At 39.0% G+C, this 27,047-nt stretch overlaps 1 protein-coding gene across 1 annotated transcript; it reads right to left on the reverse strand.

The window, feature by feature from the left end:
* Nucleotides 1-288: 288 nt before the first annotated feature.
* On the reverse strand, nt 289-19,897 carry LOC106856339 (DGAT1/2-independent enzyme synthesizing storage lipids-like). The gene is made up of 7 exons (XM_014881609.2): nt 19,838-19,897; nt 13,772-14,102; nt 12,643-12,807; nt 9,986-10,179; nt 4,046-4,106; nt 3,511-3,650; nt 289-1,652 (listed from the first exon to the last, which is right to left on the reverse strand). The coding sequence occupies exons 2-7, from the start codon at nt 14,097-14,099 to the stop codon at nt 1,548-1,550; spliced, it is 993 nt and encodes a 330-aa protein (XP_014737095.2). The 5' UTR covers nt 14,100-14,102; nt 19,838-19,897; the 3' UTR covers nt 289-1,547.
* Between the last annotated feature and the right edge of the window lie 7,150 nt (nt 19,898-27,047).

Raw genomic sequence — 27,047 nt, forward strand, 5'->3', positions numbered from 1 at the left:
ACTTCATGGTTTGAATTCCTGCTTATGTCCAGGCATATCAGTCTGCATCTTGATCCGCTTTAGTTTATCATCTCCTATGCATGCTGAGTCTCTGCTGGGAGAAAAATCTTTCTGCCTGTATACAGCAATTGTAGTTAGGGTGTTCAAGTAAATATTCCTGTATCTTTAGACAGATTTGAAGGCTTTTTTCAGGACAAGATTCCTGTCTTTTTGGTCCAGGGAAATACCTCACTTGTGCATCCTTCTCCCTTCACCAGATGTGCAAGAAATACTTGTGAAGAGGCAGGGTCAGGGAAGAATTTATTTTAATCCAAAGAGCAGATTTAGTTTCTTACTGAAAAATGGGCAAACATTACATGTATTTCCTTAGATACTATGTAACCTTTTAGGGTGTTGAGAGGAAAGATTATTTACATATTAAAAGTACATGAAGGAAAAATGAGGGACAAAAATTACCTATCTTGGTCTTTTAAGTTAAGACTTGGTTGCATATAATGGCATATTGAATAAATTACACAAAGTTGTCCCACTTCCACCTGTAACAACATCCCACAGCATGTAAAAACTAACTTTGAACCAAAATATCTGTTTGGCAAGGCAGTCTTGTGGAAAACTGAAAGTTAGTACAATCTGTACCAGCAGTGTTGCAGTACTGCATTTTTAGGCAAACCACCAGTGATGATAAGCCTGAAAGATGCATTGCCTAAGAAAGCTCCCCCCAAGGCTGTTCACTGGGAGATTTGAGTAAATACAGCACAACCATACTGCATACACCATATCCAGGGATTTTCAGGCTGGGGCAGCCTCATCCACCAAACAACGGTGGTGTGGTGCAATAGACCATGCACAAACCAGCTCGGACTTGAAACTACTTTCTACATGTATTTGCAATATTTGCTACACTGAACTAAAGATATTTTTTCCCTCTCTTTGAGAAATCTTTTTCTGTGGGGGAAAATTCTTGGATGCAAACAGTCCTGCTTCCCAGGGTATGCAGTACTAAGCTGATGGGTTTGAAGGAGTCTAACATCTGCTTTAATGAGATTATGTCTGTTTTTTGTAGTCTCTAGGAGAATGATGTAAGCAGTAGCCATTTACCTAAAGCAAGATAGTTTGTTCTGACATACCTTTCTTGGGACCCATCAGACCTCGTGGGGTGGTCTCTGGTGGGACAACACCAACCCTGAGGGTCTGCTCTGAGACCAGACTGTACTCAAAACACAAACACACAGATCTAGACAACACCACTAAGACTCTCAGATGTAAGTATGTACTTGTTTTAGGAATCAGGAAAATCTTGGCTACACTATTTCCTTTGGGGGAATTTAGCTGTTGGATTACTATTTTACATAAGTCATCTTCATCAGTTTTTCTTAGTTTAGGATATTCTCAAAGACATGGAGGAACTTTCTAGAGGTTGTTTTCTTCCACCAAATCTGTAGAAATTTGTAAATTAAACTGGTTAACACCAGCTATTAGTGACCAGTACTGTAGGACATTGGTTTTTTACTGTGTGCTGTAAAACCAATGAAATAAACATGAGCATTCTAATCACTTTTACGGCGTTTATCAAATCTCTCCAGTAAAGCCTTCCATATGTTGCCTGGGATTGTTTGGTGCTTGCTTATGAGAGCCTGGACAGCAGTCTTTGTCTGAAAAGAGAAGAGAAATTTGCCTTTACAGACCAATTTTATGCATGGAAGAACAGTGTAATCACTAACTTCTCAGAGGTTCAAGAGGGAAAATTCACACATAGCTCCACTGTAAGAAAAAAAAAAGTCTTTTATATTAATTGCCTGTCCTAACAACACATTTCTTGGAAAAGAAAGGAACATAAACAATGACTGTAGTTTGGGTAGGCTGAAATTATTGATATTTGTCAACTGTGGTCATTACTTAGTCAAAGTAGCCTTTAACACATGCAAACATTAAGTTTCTGCAATCTCTCATCCCTAAAAATTTTCATCAAAAAATGATGGATAAAGCCTGACTTACCTCATCTGATCTTATAGCTGACCTATCTTGGACTAGGAATTTGAAGCAGGAACCTCTGCTGTCCTTCCCAAGATGAATTCTCCCATAATTTTATCATATACAGCATGCACATAAGAAAATTTGTAATACTCTTTACATGAGATTCAAATGCAAGTTTAGGAAGAGAATTAATACAATATTATATTTTTCTAATAGGAATAAGAAATAATCTCCGTTTGGTTTCCTTCGTGTATTTAAACTTGAAATAAGGGTAGCAACATACTCCACTGATCTACCCCAAAGTTATAGCAGAATATCACTGTGAATATAAGAAAAGAGTAGCCAAACCTTTCCTGACAGATTCATGTCCTAACTCCTTTGCAGGGCAGGATCAGACAGAGGTCAGCCAGGCCACTGCTCACCTCAAACCTCATTTAAGTTGCCTATTTTTAAAGTAATATCAGCCACAAAAGTTCTAACTGTACTCCCACCAGAGTGGGTGGTAGTCAAAGGGGGCAGCCAAAGATTTGCCTCAGTAAGGTAAATCAGTATCATAGGAAATTTCAACTTCACTTTTGCAGGGGCACAAAGTGCTGTTCCCCTAAAATACAAGAATATGAACAACCATAAAGGCAGTCATATTGCTTCCAGCTAAAGGTGCTAAGACCAAACTCTACAGCTTGCTGGGGCTGTTTCCTTGCAACAGACCAAACCTGTCTTTCTGGTTTCACTTCTGTGAAGCTCAGAAGAACCTACAGTAGACCCTTAAAAAAGGAATAAAGAAAACAAAAGAAAAAAAGCCAGCCTTGTTGCATCTTTCTGGGGGCAGCAAGGTGTTTTTTAACAAGTGATTTCTGACAATTGATTTATTTGTGTATTTCTAGGTTGTAGCAGATTTATTTTTTTCATAAAATCCTCCTTTCGTCTTCCATGAAAAATTTTAAAGCTGTATTTGCAGTTTAGCTTAATATTTTGAAAAATGCTTAAACTCTAGATCTATAAACACTTTTATGCTCCTGGGCATCACTAATTTCACCAAATTGTAGGAACTCTAAACATTGTTATATTTTGGATGCAACTTTTTAACATTTTTATTTAGACAATGAAGCTGAAGCTCTTGAAGAGCTTTGCTTCTAGAGCTCTGCACTATTTGGTGAAGATTCTCAAAGTTATTTGTTATTTATGAAATTTATTTTCATAGTTACTGAAAACTGCATTTAAAATATAATTTACATCATTTCAGTTATCATAGTTATTATCAAAGTTATCAAAGGCATGAGAGAAACAAAGTTAACATAAGAAGACAGAACTCATACATTTCAAAAGGATCAGGGCATCCCAATCAACTGTTACTATTTCAATATTTACTGGTAGGTATTTGTACATTAAATAATCCCAAACCTCAACTCCCCATAGCTTTAACAGGCTAGTAAAAGTGTATTTGTCTTTATTCAAGCATGCAAAAAACTGGTTTCAAGTGCACCTATAGTAGAGGGCAAAGTATGTAGTTCAATATTGCAAGGAGAGAAAACTTACCTTTTCAACTAATTCCTCTGTAGTTATATTTGGGTCGTAAGGGATTGGCTTTCCAATGTATGTGCGAAATTTAACTGGAAGTCCTCCGTATGGAGGAGTAAAAGGCAATCGAGTGCTTTCATATAACTGTCTAAAAAATCCTGAAATAGTTTATGGGAGGAAAAAGTGAGATTATAGTCATAGTATACACAATCCAAACATGAAATCTGATTAATGTAGAAGACTTCTTAAAAATGCATGCTTTATTTGACAGTCAGGAAGTTGTTACAGGATAGAGGCAACCTTCCACCAAAGCAAAGCTTGATAGACTTAATAGACCAGAGAAATAAGACTGCATGAAAGAACTAAATCACACACACAAACCAGTTATGCACAAGCTATTTCCAAATTTGAGCTACCTCTGACCCACAGCAACTGTTAGAGAATCCAAAGTAAGCAAAAGTCTGAAAAGCAAAGTCTAAGATAAAAAGCAAGAGAAATCAGAGTGAAAAAAGATAAAACATTCCAAACACATAAAATATTTTTAAGTTCTTACTTCTTTCTTTAAACATCCTATAGCCTTCACGGACATTTTGAGTGTACATTGGAATGATGGGCTAAGGAAGTAAAAAAAAAATATATAAGAAGGTAAAAATATTATACCAGGTTTGAATTTCTGTTTTCAGTGCCTGTTAATGCAGCTAAGAAAAATCACTCAAATACAGAGGGTAATTATCAGTCATTTAAGTAGTAAACAAGGAATCTTGATTTTAAGAACTCCAGAATAGAAATAAAATGCTATTTTTCAGCTCCCAAAAACATCTGTTTTAAAGTCACTATCTGTAAATAAAACGACTGACATTGTACTAGGTTTCATATAACTTCTATGTTATGTATTAACTGCAATATCACTGACTGGAACATAAAACAAATTTCCATAGTTTCTCTGTCTAAAGCTTTCATCATAAGTGGTGAATAGGATAGTATTCAGTTCTTGAAGTCTTGCAGAAAGCAAGCAGACATTCACGGTTGGCTTATCTCATCTGCTTTTCAAATAGGGTCTAACTGAAGCAGTAATGTTTGGATAAAACTTCACTGGTAAAGACTTCTGCAGGTCCCTGAGACAAAAAAAAGGCAATTGTGTGTTCTCACTGACCTGGACTACACACCTTCTGGAAGGCAGATCCTTAGGCACTTACAGAACAAGTTCACTTCATTGTGACTGAGAAGAAACACACTTGAGATAACCTGCACTTGAAACAGTCATGCCTTACAGCCTGAGGTAAGATTTCATAGTTTGTAGACAAAGTGACAGCAGTTGTATCTATATATGCAAAGACTTTTTTTTTCTCCTCTATTGTCCCTTTTCCTTTCTCTGAAACTTGAGAATTTGAACAGGTTGTTGGAACAACTTCTTCAGAATATAATGAAAGAAAACCTTTGTACTGTTAAGGATCACTACCACAGAACAGAAATTGCAGGATGAGAAAAAAACAAGGAAGAAAAAGACCTAACTAGAGCCTATCAAATAACTCATAGTGATAGAAAGCATTAAAAAGAAAAAATACCTGAGAGAGAACAAAAGTATCAAACATGTATAAAGTTGTAATAGTAAACCTTTCAGAATGCAAAATTAAGGGAAATTGTTAGAAATAAACCCTAAAAAAAGTAAACAGTAATGTCTTTTAAAAATATATAAGTACTGAAAACTAAAATACCACATGTTGTTTCAGCTATTAATTGAATACTGTACATCTGAGATGTAAAATGTTTGAAACCTGTCACACAGACAAAACACTTTAAATTTTAGGAATAGTACAAGAGAAACATATGGTAGGTTATAAAGAAATCTGGCAACTACAGAAGTTACTCTCATACAATGATCAGCCATTGAGGTGCAGGGTAGGCAGCAACATTCAGTCCCTAAGCTGGAAAACACAGGTATACACATAAAATCTTACATTTGTAAAGCAGAACAACCAGATCTGCAGTAACCCAGACATTTATATTTGCTGTGCTGGAACTGAGCTGGATCACACCCAGCCATCTTGAAAATCACAGAATTACAGGATTGTTGAGGCTGGAAGAGACCTCTGGAGACCATGTAGTCCAAACCCCTTGCCCATACAAGAGAATTTTATAAATCGTAGTTCCTGTTTATTTGTCACTTAACTCAACTTGAAGAAATTTTTTGGCACAGACAAAATTGAGGGATCTTCAGAAATTACGATCCCTCCCTGTTAGCCCATCAAAACCAAGCCATAGACAGAGAGTATTTCTGAAGGTCATGGATGAATTTGACTGAGACAAATATATGTCCCAGAGGTATACTGAGTCATAACATTAAATAGTAACACCCTCTGACTCCTGTTGAGCAGAGTAGGTACACAAAATGAAGTGGAAACCATTTGTGGAAACTTTACAGGTAAAGGCTGAGGCTGAAACGACCCTCTTTGTTCGTTTTTCTTCAACTTTTTCAGTGGAAAAACTATTGAACTTCTGTAATATTAGATGATGGATGGGAATGTCTATTCATATATAAGTTAGGTTTTGTCTTGAAATCCCCATTCAAGTAATCTGTGACAGGTTATTAACCACCATGTAGTCATTTTGATAAAGTGTGTGTAGTTGTTTGGTTGATGGCTACACTGTACATAGAGAAATTTTTAAAATACCCTTCGAATTATATCTTGCTTTTTTTCATGGTATCTGAGTAACGATTAGCAAATTTATATTAATTGCTACATAACAGAACAAGTTCTGATATCTGGATGAGTCTATCCCCATTGTATTTGGGTTTTGTGGACAGATTTTGGTAGAGGGGGAGCTACAGAGGTGGCTTCTGTGAGAAGCTGCCAGAAGCTTTCCCCATGTCTGGCAGAGCCAATGCCAAGGCCAAGCCTATCAGGAATGATCATAACACCTCTGTGATAACAGATTTAAGAAGGAAAAAAAATTATTGTGCATATGTAATTGTGGACAGAGAAGAACAGAGGGAGAAAATGTGAGAGGAACAGCCCTGCAGACACCAAGGTCAGTGCAGAAGGAGGGGGAGGAGGTGATACAGAACAGAGATTCCCCTGCATCCCACGGTGAGACAGCTGTGCCCTTGCAGCCCATGGAGGACCACAGCAAGGCAGAGATCCACCTGCAGCCCATGGAGGAGACCCCCAGCAGAGCATGGATGCCTGAAAGAGGGCTGTGTAGCTGTAGGAAACCAGTGCTGGAGCAGGCTCCTGGCAGGGGTCTGCAGACCCACAGAGAGAGAAGCCCATGCAGGTTTCCAGGAAGGACTTGTGACCCTAAGGGAGACCCTCACTGGAGCAGGCTGTGCCTGAAGGACTGCACCCTGTGGAAGAGTGACTCATGTTCATGGAGAACCTGTTGCCCAGAGGATAGACTCAATTTGAAGTTAGTCTTCTGTGGGATGGACCCCATGCTAGAACAGGAGAAGGACTTCTCTCTGAGCAGTGGCAGAAACATATAATGAGCTGGTTATGACCCCCATTCCCCATCTCCCAGTGCCACTGCAGGGAAGGAGGTAGAGCCAAGGAAGAAGTGAGAGTTGGGGTAAGAGGTGTTTTTAAGACTTTTACTTTACTTCTCATTATCTTGCTCTGATTTTGTTACTAATAAATGCAATTAATATCCCTAAGCTGAGTCTGGTTTGCCACCCACACTGATATTCAGTGAATGTTTTCTCCCAGTCTTTATCTCAGCTCATTAATGTTTTGCTTTATTTTCTCTCCCCTGTCCACTTGTGGAGGACAGTGATAGAGAGGCTTTGATGGGTGTCTGGCATCCACTACAACCCAGTCTTTGGCCAGCCTGGAAGACTAGTCTGGCCAGTATGAAAAGGATGCAGCAAGAACAAACAAACTTGGAATGTGTCAAAAGATGAGATCCAGTGGCTACTGTGGGCCTAACTTTATATAAGAAGTGATATATAGGGTTAGTATTGTCCCCTCTACTGTTAAATGCACAGCAGTTTTAGGTTTTTTGTGTTTAGTTACCTAAGGTTTGCCTGATCCCAAATTTCCAGAAAAATATCAATGATGCCCAAAGTTCAATGAAGCTTGCAAGCTAATTATAGCAATGCCCACCATACAGGGATCCAGTCAGACTTCCTGATCACAAAAAACCCACAAAGCTGAATGAGGGTAATAATAAGAGATGTAAGAACCAGCAGCACTGTAAAGGTAAGCCCAGGCTAGTATCTGTCAAAGGATAATACACTTTCTCTGCCCTCCTGGTAACAGTCCTACATAGTGCCTGTTTTACTAAACATTATGTAAGGGACCACAAGACCCTTTCACACTGCAAGAACCTTACCCTCAAAGAATACTAAATTCATTAAATAAAATTTTAAAAACCCCCAGCAAAAACAAAACAAATTCTGGCAAGAAAAGGAGGTAACAAGTTATTTCCATGTGCTTCTGTATTATGGAAGATTGGTAGAATTAGGAGAATTACTGGCAGGGATTCTTGTGGTGTGTTTTGATCAGGATGACAACCTATGTAAGGGCACTCAGAGTTTTTAATTCAATTTTTATTTAAAAACCCACAACATGTTACACTGCATTACTGTAAGGCTCCAGGTGAAGGGAGAACATCTGGCAGAATGTTTGTCCAGATGTTTGAAGTAGCTTGAAAGATAGAGATGAAAGCAAAAATCAATAGAAATCTCTCAAGTTTTTCAAGTGACAACTCTCTCTGTTTCAGCATATTATCCATTTAACACATAAGATTATTAGGGAACTCAAAATGCCCATATGAATTTGACTGAGTTTATCCCATTCACATTCTGATACCTTCTCAGTAGTGGTGGTGTACAGGCCCACACAATATATGAATATTATGACTAACATTTACCCTTTTGAGAAAAAGGACAGGAAAGGGAACAGAAGCACATAAAATCTGACTTTTAAAAGGGCACAGGAGATAAGATGTGGAAATAGGATTCCAGGCCTAGAATTACTTTTTCTATTGGGCAAATGCCCCAAGTTTATTCTAGCATTTAATTGTCTCCCCACAATAATTTAGAGATGGTGTTATGAGGAAATATTAACCTGAAGTATGCATTTTACACCTTGAGATCCTTTGTACTAGCAGCCATAGTACAAGAGAGCAAAGCAAAGTTTGAGAAGCAACAAACTGGATGAGGTGCAGAAGAGATATAACTGCACAAAAATCAGAAAGAGATGTTAAGAAATTAAAGTTTCATGGGAAGAACTCAACTCCCTATACAGCTTCTCCTGTATAGACAGAAAACTTTATGTGGAAGATCAAAGAGCACTGCAATTGATGAGATATTTGTATGAATGTGAGGGAAAAGTGGTGGTTGGGCAATTCATGAGAAAGCAGCAGAAAGTGCATGGCAGAACAGATAAAGCCTGGATTTGCACCAGTATTGTCAGACACAAAAAGCACTAGGTATGTTATGTCTAAATTAAGGCAGAAAACTTGTGGTTAGAGATGGTGATGGTGAGCAGAAGTGGCAGTTAGGAAAAAGACATTGGGTTGCTGCTCTTTCAGCTGCATGCCATCCCAAATAAAATAATTTCCCAAAGACTGTATCAGAAAAGCAGTCTCCCACATAGATTTAGATATAAGAAGTCAGAGCTGGTGGTAGAAGATTGTATTTATAGATAATCACCCATATGGAAACTAACCGAAAACTTGCCCATGAGTACATTGGTGGAGTGCAAATCAAGAGAAGCACATGTCCAGAGGATGCTGAGCACCCACACTGAACACATTTCAGTGCTCTGTTTTTATGTAGAACAAATTCTTGTTTGGCACCATTGACTGAATGACCACTTGACACTGGAGAGTATTAGGTTCCACTTTTGGTTTAGTTTCAGTCAGAAGGAATGCAGCTCCAATATTCTAAAATGTTCCTTGATGTGAATGAAAGCGTGGTGAGGGAAATGCAAAAGCTGCTTCAGAAGTGCACACATGATTCAAATTCAGACACTCATGTAGACATATCTTCAGTTAGTTGAGGCAATCTTACACAAACATGAAGAAAAGTAAAGGTAAGGACAAAATCCTAGACCCTCCCAGAATAAAAGATAAGGCTAACACATTAAATAACCATAAGAAAATGACTGGCTATGTGGAAGTAAGATAAAGATGCAAGTCTATTAGGATAAGAAAATGATGAAACCTTAGGGCAGTATGGAGAAGGGCCACAGTGAAGATTTCTGAAATACAGTCAAGGTGAAACTCTGGATGCCCACATGATGGAACTGTAGACATGGAACCACAGAGGTGAATGCTTTGAAACAGTCAAGAAAACGTTTGACAGTTCCACAAAACTCCTGCTCCTTGTGAATGAATGTACACAAGGAAAGCAATGGGAAATGGAAATGAAATCTTTACTTCCCAACCATTTCTCCTGGAAGATTTTCCAACAAATGCTCCTAAACTGCATTTTATAATGAAGCAGACATGCAGAAAGCATGAACTGGGATTGGTAAGGCATGGCACTCACCACTTTTGCTTCTAGAGCGACCTGAGCAAATCCTTTTCGATTTCCCCACACGAGCTGGTAACTCTCATCACTGAAGAGCGCCTCTCGAACTCCTCCCGGTGAGATGGACACCAAGTATCCATTCCTCAGGGCAGCAAGACACTCCTCCCTCGTACCTGGTATAACACCTGTCACTGCCAACAGTAATTTCAGTCCTGAAATAAATAAGTAGCAAATGTAAATTTAATATAACAATATATATCCCAAATACTGTTTGCATGTAGGTGTCAGACTACAGCCAAATTAAAATCGAGTAGCTATATATTTAGGCTAAGACAAATTTTCACAAAGGAAGTAAGATACCTACAGAGTAAATGCTGGCAAAATGACAAATATGTGACAATATTTTTTCCCAAATATTATGAAGATGAATCATCTCGTCAGGAACATTTCAATTAAAAAATTCTTCCACATGCTATCTTCCATAATTATCGACCAAATTATGTCAACAAAACTTGTGGGTCATAGCTAGAAACATGAAAATATCTATTCCTCTCTCCTTCTTTTTATATATTTTAATTTAAAAAAATATCAGTACAATAAAGATTACTACAAAAATAATACCTGACAAGCAGTTATTTTCGGTCTTCTTTTAAAACGTGATATTTAACATCTTAAACATTCAGGTTTTGAGTTGTTTAATTGAGTAATTTGTGGTTAAATTGCAAACTATGTGGATCAAATTGAACTGCTCTAAGACTCTCAAGATGCATGAATGACAGAAGCTAGCAGGGCAATTTCAGCACCACATGAATGAATCATGAATGAATTCACCACAGTTAATCTCCTTCCTCTGTTTCCATAACTGGGATTTCTCTAAAAGACAGATTGAGAACCATAGAAGTACTCTATGCTTTCTAATATTATCTTCATATTTTAAATATATCAGTTTGGAACTCTGATAGAAAGCAAACAAGCATTTCCACAATCTTCAAATTCCCTGTACAAACAGCATAGTTTGAGAATAAATTTTATATATTAATAAATGGAAGCAACAACTCTGGACTGACAGAGGTGTGCAACAAAAACTTTGGAAGACAGTGGATAACACAGTGCTGAATCCTATAATTTAATTGTATTTAATCTTATTCAAGGTATCATGCTTGATAGATCTTTCTGTCAAAGACAGATGTTGACCTTGTTTAATCCCTTTGTGAACTCAGACACATTTGTTTTATCCTAAAGTCAGGAATGCCATATTGTTATTAAGCAAAGAGGTTCTTCATTTGTTTGGCTTTAAAACTTTTGAGAATTATAATGTATCACATGAAAATATTATTACTTCTTATTCCCCTTTTCCAGGTCTCACAGATTTTTTTTATGTCTCAGCCATGCAAGGCTTCTGTCTGATGTCCTAGCTCTTAAAAGGAAGCTATGCCACATCTCTGAATATCCTTATCTTTTTTTTTTTTTAAACTTTATTATTTAGCAGCTATTCTGAGATGGAGTCATTAATTCACAAGAAGAATTCCCCTGTAACTGTAATTACTCCTGCAAATAAACTGAACCGAGGTCCAGCATATGCTCATGAGCCTTCTTTAAAGAACCAAGCTGTGAAGTGTAACATTTCTTTGCAAAAAATAAGCATAGTAGAGCAAAACAAGGTTAGGGAGGAATTTCACTTTTAGCCACACCTTCTACTAATGCATTGGGGAGGTCTAACTTCAATTATTTGTAGTCTTTCTCACCACGTGTCTTTTTACAGTCTTTTTGAAGGTTGACACAGCATTTGCCACCTTTTGTTGCTCTAGCATGAACATAATGCATGATGTTATGTACACACCAGTAGTCCAGGAACTGCACAGCCGAGTGTGTTGCTTAGTCCTAACAAAGTATTTTATTACAAATATATATTTGTAATAAAAGTCTGTGCTAGGGACATTTCAATTTGAACAGTATCCTCTTATTTATCCCTCTAAAAATGAGTCTCCTCTGCAACATTTTGTTAAATTTTCTCTTTTTTTGAGGGTACTCCTAAAAGTCAATCATATTTTGATGACTTCTTACTTCTGATGTGCTCCGTACTACACAGTATTTACTAAGTATGCCTGAAGAAAATTATTGTCATCTTTCTGGGAGTGTCTGAATATGGTTTTAGCATCAAATTTACTTGAGTTTACAACACTTGTTGTCAGGAAAACTTTGTTTTCCCAAGAGTGTCCTTCTAAATAGCTTCCTCTATTCTCTATATTAAAACAGCTTTCAATACTAGTGGAATAAAGGTCCCTTTAAATCGTTCCCCTGCTATTCCTTCTGGACACTCTTCTTTACACCTTGTTTTTCTAAAATTGAATAATCTTTGTTTCTCTGTATCTTCTCCTGACTGGTCAGCACTAGGTCAATAATAGAGTCCTATCCAGCACTTTCTACTGAGGGATGACATTTCATCCCAAAAGGACTATATATCTATTTGTTGGCTTTGGAGGGTTTACCAATGTTTCACTGAAAAGACAGGATATACTATGCTGTTTGTTCTGTTGCATCTACCAACTTTTAGTTTAAAAATCTAAAAGCAGTCTTTTAGTTTAAAAGCTCTCTTTCAAGTATAGTAAAGTTCACCAAAACCAAGACAGGTTAGTGAATCCAGGAAGCTTAAATACAAGAGAACATGTTCTTACCTGGTAAGCGAAACACAAAATGATCAGCAACTGACAGGCAAAGTCTTTTTTTCCACAGAAACAGCCTAGACAAAAAGTAAAGGTAGTCTATAGGAATAGCTCCATGGTAATACACAAGAATGCCTGGTCCTTCTGGGAGGTTTTGCACACCATGAAGCTCATAACCTGTTTGGGATGGAAAGCAAAGACAATGATATCTGTAAATCACCTGGCAGTTTAGAGACATTTTTTACTGTCCTTTGTTAAATAACCTTCAGAGACTTGTGAAAGCCTCTGTAGCAGCTTTCAAAATAATTAAATTCTGGATGGAACTTCTGGTCAATAGCACAGAGAAAGTCATTCAAACACCATAGCATATCACTAGACTGATTTGTTGGTCAGTTTAATCATGAAATCAGACCTGAACCTGGCATTTTCCTCAGTGAGGGAACTAAAGAAAATTATTTCCCATTAGGAACATTTTGTAAATAGTAGTACAGTAATATATTTTTTATTTTAAATTAGAAACTAGTATGAAAATACTTCATTTTCAGAAATAGAGACAAACAGTCTGGATACTTTCCTGACATCTGGAAGTATGAATCTCCATTTTGTGTCAAGGACAATGAAGAGTTTGGGATTTTCCATAATAAAGCGTTAATCTTTTAGAGATGGTGAGACGTCTAAAGTGAAACCATAATCTGTAAAAATCCCAGAGAGGTTCTCTCCACAAGATTTAAATATATTCACAGTGGGAGGGAATTTCCTCACAGACATGCATTTTATGAATCCTTGTCATGACTCTTCCTACATTTGATTTAGGTTTCAGGTGGAGCCAGACTACAAGGCTAATGAATACAAAAGCTTGGGAAAGACACAGCTTTTGCCAACTAAGAGCTCTGTTCCACCTTGTCTGCCTTCATTTCCATCCCTGTTACAGCTCCTGCCATGAGCCATTTGGATGGGATTGGAGTAGGCAGAGTCCTAGAAGCACATGGAGAAAGTTTTATACTGACGGTTGTTCAAAGAAGCCATGCAAAGTATAACAAATGTAACTTATTTGCATCCATATGGAAGAAAAAATTTAAAACTTCTGTGTATTTACCACTTACTGTAATTCAATGCTTCAGACAAGTCATGTTGTACTTACCATGCCATATTCTTGCATAGAGATCCCAAAAAGTTGCTATAGTTTTTCTTCCTCTATTCCAAACATCACTCAAAGGATCTGCTTTTAACTCATTGTTCCTCTGATATATTAAAAGCAAAATATTAGTAAGGTAAATGAAAATGACGATTGCTAAAGGAACTATAAAAAAAACTAATATTGCACTAATTGTCAGTGTGCCAATGATCACATGAAAAAGGTATTTCTTCAGGAACTCCACAACAGTCCATTCTTCCAGTGCATAAGAAAGGCAGCTGAGGCTGGTCATTGGTAAATGTCCTGAAGCACAGGATTCTTTTCTACCTATCATGTCCTGCATGGAGAAGAAAGAAAGAAAAAAAAAACAAAACAAAACAAACCAGCTGTAGTTTCTCAATGAAGGAAAAAAGGTTTCTGTAAATACACCTGATGCTTATTTTGGTATAGCACAGGTTCAAACATGTTGTGTCTCTCTGTCATGCTAAAATAGCTGCTGGCCAGGAGATTATCCATGTATTTATGGAATAGGGGCTGAAACAAGAAGGACTGCAGTTCAACAAAGCCTCAGGATCTCTGCAACATGACTGATCAGATGATTTCTCCCAAAAGAGGATAAGTGGATAGTATCTATAACAGCATTAGCCAAGACTGCTGTCAGAGGTGTGGGCTCTCTGTATCCTCTGTAGGGAGTCCAGCCTGGGCTGCTTCTCCCTCTCACTTTGGCAGCAAGGGGATCAGACAGTGGAGTGAGCAGCTGAGGGGACAGCGAGCAAAACCAAGGCAGTCATGGCTTCTTCTCGAGGCCTAGGACAGCACTTGGTACTGCTGTTAGCACTGGGAAAAGCAGCTTTTCAACCCTCATCCATACAACACACTTTTCTTTCAGATCTTCCAGCCCTAGCAAAGGCCAGGAGAGCTCCATGGCCCTACTGATACGTTTTCCACATGCAACTCCCTGGTTAGTCCATTCCTACAGCTGACCCTGCCTGCCTGACAGCACGTAGTGGTTACATTGGAATGCAACAGCACTCAGCATCACTGGCTGCTTTTAAGATTCTTGAGCATTAGCCAGAGATTTAAACATTGCAATCCAGCTCAGTAATCCATAACTGAATACAGATTTTCTTTGCCTCTATCAGGTTGCTACTTGTCTAATGAGTAGATTTTTCCGCTCCAGCACCAGAACAAGTACCTACAAGAAACAAATCATAAGTGCCAAAGTCAGTGCCAGGATCATAAAACACAGCAAGCTCAGACTTCTCTGACTTTACATCTTCAGCTGTGTACTTATATGAGCAAACCTGCTGTTTTCCTTCTTAGAAGCTTTGTGTAGACTATAGGGGTGGACTGGTGTAAAGCACAGCTCTCTTCAGAGTTGCAGATGACAAGGAGTACAGCAAACAGCACGAATGGAAAGCAGCCATGAGCAAGCACTAGAGTCTAACATGCATCAAGGGAAGCAAGCCCCATGGCAAGCCCTGCAGAATGAGTAGCTGCAGTAGCTATAAATTTGGTCTCACACACACCAGTGAAAACTGTCCTTATCTCAAACCCTTTGAACTCCATATTGGCCACCAAAAAGGACCACTTGGCTTAACCCCAGTGGGCAGCTGAGCACCCCACAGCCTCTCACTCACTCCCCACTGCAGCAAAATGGGTGAGAAAATCAGATTAAAAGTACAAAAACTCTTGGTTTGAGACAAAGGCAGTTTCATAGGTATAGCACAAGCTGGAAGGAAAGTAAAAAAAAAGGAAGCAAGCACAAGGAAGGAAGCACAAGATGCTCAACATAGTACAAACAAATGAAATCAGTATGACAAAAAGTAACAAGAATTAATGTAGAATTGTTTATTTTTATTCTGATGACTGATGCCTCACTAAGACATAAAATCTGGACATTTTCACTGAAAAGAGGTTTTATCAATAACGTGAAAGAAAAGAAGGAATAGTCCACATGATTCAGATATTAAAATATCTGTTTAGACAATGTTTAAGAAGGATAAAACTGATGGTGCAGTGCTACTCTATAGTAAGTTATTGTTTATAAAGTTCTGATAAGAGCAAGGACTACAAATTCTCAATGTGTCCAAAGCATGCTGTGCTGACAGAGCCCAGGAGAAGGACATGTTAAGGGGGCTTCTCAGGCGACTGAATCAGAAATACTGAGCAGTACTTGGAATAATTTGTTCAGCCTGCAACATAAGGTGAAGGGAGTGGATTTTGTATTGTTATTGGGGGTTCAGATCTGGAACACAGACTACTACAGCCAGTAGCAAAAGTATCTTAAAATCACAGATAAAATGTCCATATCCATAGCAAGTGCATCAATAATAACCCCTATATAATATGGGGATTAATCTGGATACACAGATCACTGATGACAAGAGATCATTTAATCTATCAACAAGATTTAAGATGATTCCAAAGTCCCCAAGCACAAGTAACTGCAGATTCAACAGCCAGAAAAACTTGGGCAAGATAACTGAGAAGCTGGTAACTGATGTCACTCATTCTAATTTTGTGGGAAACAGACCTTGTAAACAAATTGACTTCCATTCTTTGAAGAAATTAGAGGTTTAATAACTTGTACAGGTTTCATGCACATATGGCATATAGTTTTAGCAGGAGCTTCTTAGAGTCACTTCAAGCCACTCATGAGCTACTACTTGAAAGTCATCCTTCCACCAGTCCTTCACTCCTGATCTCCCACAGGACCTCCTGGCTCCCTGCTAAAGGGATGCCAGTGAAAATGCTGGCACAAGCAAAATCACTTTTGGGAACAGCCCAAACTTAGGTTGGCATATGGGTATTGTGCAAGTATATTACCAATGCTACTTGACATTTTTATTTAAAAAGAAATCACTTTTAGATGGAGCACATATGCAATGAATGATGCCATCAACTAGCATGACAACAAAATATCCATCCAGTGGTAGAGATTCCACCTCAGGAATCTCTACCAAAGGAAAACTGAATCTATGTCCTACATTATTCAGCATTTTCAGAATTTTCTTCTAATATTAATATTATTTACATTCATCAATATTAACAAAGTAACATTCCACTGATTCCTCTTCCTCCAACCCAATTTTTATGTAACAGAAAATTACTTGCTGGATGGAAAACCACTACCCTTAACTTTTTTAGATCACAGATTACACTATAAATTAACATCTTATTATTTTCTGTTTTTAAGTTCAATATAGACACTGGAATAAAAGCTTTAGAAAGAAAGCATGCACCAATGCTCAAAATCTTTTTTTTAACCTACAAAACAGATTTAACAGTACAGATTTGACCAAAGACACCTGAAAGTTGTTGTGTAGACACAAAGTGAATTCACCTTCTGTCAGTTATCTGGATAGGTGGGATACAAGCTAATTCAACATTATTCCAGCTGAATCCAAGGGTAGAAAAAGAATAAATGATTGAATGATTGAGGAAAAACTAGAAGCAGCATAGCTTTTTCTGGAAACCACTCAACTGTAGTTCAACTTCTGCTCTCACAGTTCAATTGCATATTACCTCCAATATTTCATAAGAAAAGAATGAATTCCAATCACTGAAATCTGGACCCTGGTATTTCAACTATATTATGTGAGTCCAACATGGCAACAGTCCTCTGCTGTCCGTATAATATCAAAGGACTATGACAAGACAGGACTTCTATTTTTCCATGTTCTACTGGCTATGTCTCAGCAGTCCCCTGCTGAAACCACAAATACAATTTTGAAGCATTCTTTCTATCAACACCATATGAAATTATTACAACTATATGAGTGCCCATTGCCCATTGCAAGCCTGTTGCTAACAACCTCCTTGATTATGCACTAGGAGACAATGCAGGAATGTTACCACAAAGTAAATGCCTATAATGGCTTTGGTTTGCCCCAAATGTCAAATTTAAGAGAGAAATTTCTCTTCTGCTTTTATCAAATCTTAGCCAGGAGCAGCTCCAATGTACTTCAATACTGAATATCCTCTAAAAGGTTAACAGGTGGGTACAGTGTCATATCATTTAAGAACAAAAGCCAAACAAACATCTTTTAAATTGCCTTCATTTTTCTCATCTTATCTAGCGATGGACTTGTAACTGCTGTTCTGAGTGATTTCATTGTTCTTATAGAGAACAACATGTGTGTTGACATGTGAGGTATTTGTTTGGCTCCACCTATAAAGCATATCAAATGCCAGAGTAATCGCTCTATCTACCATGTAAAATTACAGGTGATGTCAGAGAAAGACAGAACTACTGTCTCCCTACTTAGAGAGGAGCTCCCCTTTCAACAAAAGTCTCCTGTAGTACAAGTTGTTCAGATCCTAAAGTCTTGCTGTAGCATCATTTGCTGATAAGGATAATCTTACCAACACTATAATCCTAGGGAAGAACAAAGCTGTCATAAGAGATCTATTACATTAGAATTAAAACCTTGTAGCTGGCTTTCAACCATGACTGAAGAGTCATAATCTTGGTCCTGCTGCTCACTAGTTTGCTCTTGGCAACAAGTTTAGCAGAGCAGAGTGAGATGATGCTTTACACAGAAACAAGTGTAAAGTAACTGCAGATTCTTGGAGAGAAATTTTTTTTATTCTTGCTTTCTTGTGGCAGGCTCCTACTCTTTGCTCAAAGTCAATTGCTCTGTTTTATGAGGGGAGTTATTTAACAGTTACAATTCTGCATCTTCTTTTCAATATAAGTGAGATTCCAGTTTTATATTTCCTGGATATTTTGTGCCTGTTCCGTGGAAAATAACTTTCTCATTATATATTATAACTCATTATAACTGTCAGGTCTCACCCTGCCACCACCCACTTTATTTATCTCCATAAATCCACCCCTCTGTGTTTGTAGAGCTTCCCCCACCTTCAGCACATCCATCCTAAAAATGGTCTATCCCATCCAGACAGAAACTACCAGCAATTACAGTGCTCAGTCCCCCAGGTTTTTGAAGCCATTCTATCTTTTTCACACACTGAGTATACTAAACCCAGAACACTGTTTCCCATTTTCAGCCTCAGCAAATATGAACAATTGAATCCCCACTTGGGTTTGATTGAGCATGTGGATATTAGGCACTACTCCTACCTGAGCATCCTTGCTCAACTTGGTTGCCAGAAATGTGGCTGGTAAGAGCTAGAAGAATAATAAAATCATAGAATGCTTTGGGTTGGAAGGGACTTTAAAGAGCATCTGGTTCCAATCCCCCTGCCATGGGCAATGACCTCTTCTACTAGTCCAGGTTGCTCAAAGCCAAATCCAACCTGACCTTCAGCATTGCCAATGATGGGGCATCCACAACTGCTCTGAGCAACCTGGTCCAGTGTCTCATCATTCTCACAGCAAATTTCTTTTTTATATTTAATCTAAACTGTCCTCTTTCAGTTCAAAGCCATTCCCTCTTGTCCTGCTGGTTACATGCCAGTGTAAAAAGTCCCTCTCCAGCCCTCTTGTGGCTCCATTTCACACACTAAAAGGCTGAAATGAGATCTCCCTGGGGCTTTCTCTTCATCAGGCTGAACAATCCCAATTCTCTCAGCCTGTCTTCGCAAGAGAGTTCTCTGATCATCTTTGTGATCCTTCCCTAGACCTGTTCCAACAGGTCCATGTTTTTACTATGCTGAGAAGCCCAGAGCTGGATCAGCACTCCAGGTGATGGCTCACACCTGGAGCAGAGCAGAGGGGCAAAATCACCCTCCTCACCGTGCTGGCGACACTTCTAGGGATGCAGCCCAGGTTAAGGTGGCTTTCCTGACCTGTGAGCACACATGGTCGAGTGTATGAAGAGGGTGTACAAGCAGCAGCGTCTGGCTTCAGATCTGGCACCTGTCCTGCTCAGGCACAGGTAAAATATAGCAAGTGTCCAACACCTACAGTTGTCCCTTTTGTTTACCTGGAAATGTCATTTAACATTTCCAAACGCCAGCACTGCGAAGACCCGGGGATTTCCTCAATGTCGGGCCCCTAAGAGCAGATGGCTGCGGAAGCACGGCAGTGCTGGGACGCGGCAGAGCGTTCCCCCGCCGCCCTCCATCCCATCCCGTCCCGTCCCGAGCCCCCGCCCCGCTCACCTGCCCTCGGCGGAGCCCGGTCCCGGAGCCCGCGGCGGAGCCCGGTCCCGGGATAAGCGCACCGCCACCCCCGCAGCCGGGACGAGGAGGCGGAGCTGCGCCTGGCAGACACAGCAGCTCCGCGCCCACATCTCCGTGGGATTCCTCAACGAGAAAAATCCCGGGACGGGCACCGGGAGCCCCACCCGGGCGCGCTGGGATGGAGCAGTCGCTTCCCATCCCAGAGCCTTCTGCGCCCTTCCCGTGTCGGAAGAAAGAAGGCTCCCTAGGACGCGCTTCCAGTTAATTCATGTCTACGCTGATCAAGGAAACTTTCCGGCAGTGTCATTGACTGCTAAGTTGAGAAAATGCGCTGGCTTTGCAAAGGAAATAGCCTCTTCAAAAAGTTTAAGAGACTTGGGTGTCACACAGACTTGGGATATAATTAAAGCAGAACAAAGATAGAGCATGCTAATATGGCTAAATTCAACAGAGGAAACCTGAAATGTAACAAATACCCTTATGTTGTTCACCCCCTTCCTTATCGGTGGAGGTCTTTTTTAGACTGATACAACCAATAAGTATCGATTTTGAAGTTCAGAAAATGGTTAATCCAACCTGTTTAAGGTGATTGAATTTCACTGATTTGATTTGATGCAGAACAAGAAATTTGCTCCCATGAAGTAAAATGCCTGGCTGCAGTACATTGCTTCCCACACATGTGCAATGCTGTAGCTGTGCTCTAGGGGAAGGGGACACAAACCTGCAAAAAAAAGCATCCACCATTGGTGCTTTTCTGTTGGCTTCTGGTTTTCATGGCACAAGGCAGATTTGTTCAATAACAGGTTTTCTTGTGATGGAATAAAAAACTTGATATTCCTTGCCTAACATGAAGCAGCAAATCATTGGAAAAATGGTTTTGCTAGTAGAGAGATAGAATTGATAGAATGCAGATAGAAAGTATTTAAGAGGAAAAAGTACATTTAGATGATCAGTGCAGAGAGAAAAAAATGTTGTGCATAACACTTACCAGCCAACACCAAATGTAACTGAAATTATTTTGTTTTGTTGGTGTGTGTTTTGTTTCCTTTGTGTTTGCATGACAGTCTACTATCATCCAAAGAGTATGGATGGAAATGCAAGAACTAAAACTACTGTTGAAGAACTAAAACTACTATAGAATGAAACAGCAACATGATAATATGGATGTGGAAAAATACATTGGAATAAAAAGTACTGAATAGCATTGTGTGAAGAAAAACAAATAATTGCATTGCTATCTTTGCTTTTCCTTCTCTTTTTTTTTCTTGAGTGTCATCTTGAAGAAAAAGTGGTATGAGGCTTTTTCAGAGTATTTTTAGGAATCTGATTTGGGCTTCTGTCAGCAGATTTGCGGATGAAGGGAGATTTCTAATGATAGAAAAACCAACTCTGAGGAATCCATGTCATTACATGAATTCAAAATTTAAGCGTTTAGATCTTTAGGTGAAATAATGGTTAATAATTTTAGATTGTTTCCAAAATTCCTACAGATACCTAGTGTACAATATGTATTATCATGACTATAAATATTCTACAAGAAATGGAGCAAAAGGAACTGATTGGTATAATAAACTGTGCTATGTGAATCAGAAGCATATGTTAAATTTCAGCTAAAAATAAAAGTAGCAACCAAGGTGAGATAAATATAAAAAATTAATAGAGCTGAAAAAGTACTTTGCTGTGATTTTGAATTAAGGTAATGAGATGGAGAATTGGCTGATTGAACATAAAGATGAAGGAGGAGAAATAATAAAATGGGAATTAAAAATCAAGGTTCGTACATGGTAAGAATAGAACCACTTCATTTCCTCAATCTATGCAGGAACAATGTCTATCAGATTTAATTCCAGGCCCAGTAGTAAGGAGTTTCTAGTAGCTTTGTGGAGTTTAGAGTACCACGTGACCAAGAATAGCAAATTTAGCACTTATATTTGAGAAATTAAGAATAATTAGGACTCTATTCTGCACTACCCAGTGTGTTCCAGACCAATAAGTGCTAAGAAAACAGGAGTTCAAGATGTGGAAAAATGGTAAACTCATTTTCTTTTCTAATTGTTAACGTTGCCAGGCATTCCTGCCAATGGCATGAAGCTATGGGAAGGGTAAATATAACCTTAGGGCTTATCTCACAAAGTTCCGAGTAGGATTACTGAAGTGTTACAGCTAACATTGAAAGCATGGCTGAGATCTTCTGTGAAATATTTTATTTAATTCTATTTCTTCCTTGTTTACATAAATCAATTTAGATTGAAACAAGGACAGAAAACAGTCCAAAGAATGAGGCAGAGGCACGTAGCTTTTTTTAACCTATCAAAATGAAATTTAAAATGGGATATACCTGTTGCTGTTCAATATTTTTGGGAGTAAGAAGGTAAAAAAGTAACTCAGTTAAAGGTCAGTCAAAGCACAGAATAAATGAGAGTTAATGACAGTATAACTTTGGAACATTTTATATTCCAGTAAGTTTTCTGGCAAGAAAAACTGAAGTTATGAATCTGTTTACAAGAGAAGCAATAGAGTTTCTACAGCAATTTGAAGGTTGAAAATAAATAGGTTACAGAATTTGGCAGTCGCAGTCTGGTGCTGTTCGCATGACACCACAGGTGAGTTGTGCTGGGAGCTGGCTCCCCTTCATCAAGGATGATTCCAGTAGAACATGGAATGATTAATCCTGTTAGTAGCTGATCACAAGTGGTGTTTCCCAGGGCTCAGTATTGACCCCTGTCCTTCTTAATATTTTCACAGATGACCCGGATGAGGGGATTGAGTGCACCTTCAGTCAGTTCACACACAACACTAAGTTGGGCAGGAGTGTTGATCTGCAGGATAGTTGGAAGGCTGTGTAGAGAGATCTGGATCAGTGGGCCTAGGCCAATTTCATGAGATTTGACAAATCCAAGTGTGGGGCCCTGCTTTTGGGTCACAACAACCCCAGGCAGCTCTACAGGCTGGGGCAGAGTGGCTGGAACGATGTCCAGTGCTAAAGGACCTGGGAGTGCTGGTCAGCAGCAGCTGAACATCAGCCCAGGTGTGTGTGCCCAGGTGGCTAAGAAGGCCAATGACATCCTGGCCTGCACCAGCAATAGTGTGGCCAGCAGGAGCAGGTGATTACACCCTGTATTCAGCACTGGTGAGGCTGCACCTCCACTCCTATGATCCCTCTTCTCTAAAGCAATAAGCAAGATGAGATCGTGTCAAGTTGCACCAGGGGAGGATACTAGGAAAAATTTATTCACTGAAAAGGTTTGTCAGGCATAGGAACAGGCTGCCCAGGGCAGTGGTGGAGTCACCATCCCTGGAGCAATCCTGGAGGTATTTAAAATATAGGTAAATGTGGTGCTAAGGACATGGTTCAGTGGTGGACTTGATGGTCTTAGGTTAATGCTTGGACTAGATCATAAAGGTCTTTTCTGCCCTAAATTATCGTGATTCTATGCTTAAAATAAAATGAAAACTTGTGTTTGGAGGCTATAAAATTTCTTACTAAAAGAAACTGATTACTTGGTTCTAAAAATTTGCCTCAGTCTTGCCTCCTGTCTCTTAATACTTGCTAGAGCATATATGCCAAATCCTAGACAGGATTAGCAATTGCTACTAACCCCATTCTGGAGCAATGGTCTTTGTGGGTTCTTAGGATTGGATCCTATTTCAGGCAGTAATGTTGCAGAGTGATAGGAAAAGATTACTGTCTTGGAGGTCTCAATAAATTGAACTTCAACACTTTTTTTTTCTTTAACGTTGACATTCTAAATATATCAGTCACTGATGGAAAAATGTGGGAAACAGGACAGTACCACAGATGTGGGATTACTTGCAGGCAGGCTTGGCTGCCAAGACAAAGAATAATTAGTTTTAATCTTCTGGGAGAGGTGTTTCACTGATGATGAAGAAAGATGAGCTTTTCCTTTAGATCCTGAAGGAAACATCCCCCAATAACATTCTTGGTAAGCTGTTATATAGATGGAATTTGCTGACTCTAGATGGTGTAAGAAACAATATTGCTCAGGCAGGGGTATTCAGATGTTAAGTGTGAAAACTTGTTTTGTTTATTTCCTATGTAAAATCAGCAGAATCAAACCAAATTCTGCCAGGGCTCAACCTTATCCTGTGCTTGCAAATATCACTGCTGTCCTGGAGGAACACACAAAGTCACTTGACATTAAAATCTAGTGATCTAAAAACTATCTCAGTTCATTTGCCTTGAAGCAGAAGATGATAATCTGAGGAACAATACAGAGTACTTACTCCTAGCTCCAGGAAGAGCTCCTTCATCCAATATTTGTGTAAGCTACCCCTCTTACATATGCAAGATCATGAGAGCCAAGGCTACTTCGCTGCATAAGTCTCCCATTTCTTTTTCATATCCTCAATTTCATTCTTCTCTTCTACAGCTGTCAGTGTGGGCCAGCTGGCTCTAGATTCAGCATCTAACTACTGACAGGGACAGTGGTGTCAGCCTGCAGAGCTGGAGACCCCCTAGCCACAGTAGCTGGAGGTTCTGCTTGGCAGAAGGGTCTCCCTCCACTATGTCACAGGTTTGCACCCTGCTTTCTTGTCATCCATGGTTTTCAGCGCATCATTTGCTGATAGCAGAGATATGACAAATCATCAGGAATTGCTGTCTCTCATCCAATTTATAAGAAAATATGGTCTCTAGCAGGCATTGTTATCTCTCTTTTCTACATACCTTAATATTTTGAAAGTGTCCTCTGCATTCTTTTCCAATATATGTGCACTCTACTGACATTCATATAATTTTCCTGCCTTCCCTTTCTTTCTTACCTAATTTCAGTCCGCATTCTTACTCCCTATTTGTTTCCCAGCACCAGTTCTTAAGCCAAAATTCTCTCTCCTTCTGTATCTCTTTTTCTATTCTCAACATTAATCTCACTTGAATGAGCCCTGCCTTGTCTCCATCATCTTGGCTCCTAGTTTCTTTGCCCAGTTTATCACAGTGTCACCAAAGAAAGGTCCCTTCTATGGTTAGGTGCACTCTTCCCAGCATCCTTTCATTGACCCCAAACTATTGGATCTCCACAACCTTATTATCTGGAAATGCCATTGTCATTCCCAGCTCTTTTACACACCATGGTTTGTTTAAAAAAAAGGCTGTTGCCTAGCTGCTTTCTCACTCTTGTATCTGTAAAACCCTACTGATGTTTCACAATTCCCATCCTTCCTTCGCATAACTTTCACTACTCCCTTGCACTTCTCTTTCCCTCCAGTCTGCTGGAATTAAGCAGTTGCCATAAAATTTCATTGTCTGCACTGATAGTCTTGTGCTGTTTATATGCCAAGAGACAGGAGAAATGGGATGAATTTTCCTATTTAATTATCATTTTAGCCAGATTAACACGATATATTGAGAAAAATATAGCATAGAGAGGACATAGTCTTGCAGATCATAGACTCATAGAATGCTTTGGGTTGGAAGGGACCATAAAATCATCTAGTTACAACACCCCTGCCATTTAGATATTTAGGTATTAAAAGGTGACACTTTTCCGAACATAAGCACACCACAATTTTTATGCCTCATAGTAGGTCAGCCTAGATTCAGGTCAGAAATAAATTTGGTGATTTCCCTCCATTCAGTCTAGTGTCACAGTAGACTATTTAGCTTTGAGTCAACGGCTCAAAAGCTAAATAAGCAGTTGGTAACGTAACCAAGAGCAACATATGGGTCAAAGAATATAAATACTTAAAATTTGCCTCTAGACCATAACAATTGTGTCACACACAATCTGCTGTCATCAAGATCAGAGAAGAGGGAGGAAGAAACAATTTATCCCAAATACAAACCGAGGTTCAGAAATGTTTGCAGTAGTTGCAGTTGTTTCTGGGGTTGCAACACCCATGGTACCTCAGCAAAACCATACACACACAGTTTCTCTGATAAATCAGTACCATTCGGAGCAGAATGAACCAAGACCAGTGTGGTCTGAGCAGTCAAAATACTAGTGATGGCCATAAGTGTACATCTTTTAGCAGGACTGAAGTGTATTTAATGTACTTGCCCTGTGTTGCTGTTACTGAGACACATATGGAAATAACATGGCTATTAACTATTGCACGCACTTGAATACATGGTTATATTCTAAACTCATGTACACATAGATACAGCAAAGTATGGCCTTATCTCATTATGTACAGTTGTAAGGCTCATCCCATGGCTGTACTCAGGTCTTCCCTTCAGAGTAGTCTTCTCCTGACTGATTGTGCACTACTTCAAGCATTATAAACAGCATTCACCATCAAATCCCAAAATAAACATTGTAATTTAATTTAGGTCCGGATTGTCAAGAGGTTGGATGACTTTGCTCTAGTTATTACTTCAGTTAAATACTGTAATAATAGCATTCTTTCTATTGCAAGCAGTTGAGTGGGTGTATATGTAGCAATTATCTAAGTAGGTAGAATTTGCACAGATGAAAATGAAGTAGATGAGCTGTAATATCAAGTATGGGTGACATGCCTCCCTTTATACACCCTTTCACCTTGCCCACGCAGGAGGCACACACCAAACAAGGTGGCCTTCTGAAGGGCTGGAAGATCATAAAACCTTACTGGGGCATGGGTTTTTCTGAATGGATCTGTCTAGGAGCTTTATGCTTCAGGAATTTAAGAGAAAAGTACTTCTTTTGGACATTTATGAAACTGTAACTTCAAATACTCTACCTAAAATGAAAATTTTAAGAATGTTTTCTTCTGCGTAATTAAGAAAATTTTATGTGAGTTATAGTCTTGACTAAGCCACAGCAGATAAAAAAAACCTAAAACCTATTTCAGGAGTTTTTTGCTTTGGAGTTTTTCTGGGGGGATTTTGGGGTTTGTTTTGCTTTGTTGTTTTTTGAGAGAAACCAGAGTTCTTCTCATAGGGGAATGTATTTAAAGACAAATGAGAAAATATCATAACATCATCTCAGATTGTGGGTGTGTTTCATTCTTAAATAAAACCTTAAAACTCAGCCTGAAATGTGGCAAATGTCACCTGTAGGTGGACAAGGAGTCAGCAGCTGTAGTCAAGTTTCTTACTGGGGCAGTTTTTCTTATGGTAGAAAGTACAACAGATTAATGCCTCAATAACATGCTTGGTCCAGTGTCACTAAGCCACAAGAGAACCATCTCTTCAATAAGCCATTGAACTGGAAAGGATTGGGTCACCTCAAGAGGGGATCAGATCCATCCT

The sequence above is a fragment of the Sturnus vulgaris genome, chromosome 1 (genome assembly GCF_052056855.1).
Source record: "Sturnus vulgaris isolate bStuVul1 chromosome 1, bStuVul1.hap1, whole genome shotgun sequence".
Classification (NCBI taxonomy): Eukaryota; Metazoa; Chordata; class Aves; order Passeriformes; family Sturnidae; genus Sturnus; species Sturnus vulgaris.

Coding starts and splice junctions, on each gene's coding strand:
- LOC106856339 (XM_014881609.2), bottom strand. CDS start 14,099: ATGATAGGTAGAAAAGAATCCTGTGCTTCAGGACATTTACCAATGACC. Junction 10,180..12,642: donor TTTTGTGTTTCGCTTACCAG/GTAAGAACATGT, acceptor TATTTATTTCAG/GACTGAAATTACTGTTGGCA. Junction 1,653..3,510: donor CAGAGGAATTAGTTGAAAAG/GTAAGTTTTCTC, acceptor TTCTCTTTTCAG/ACAAAGACTGCTGTCCAGGC.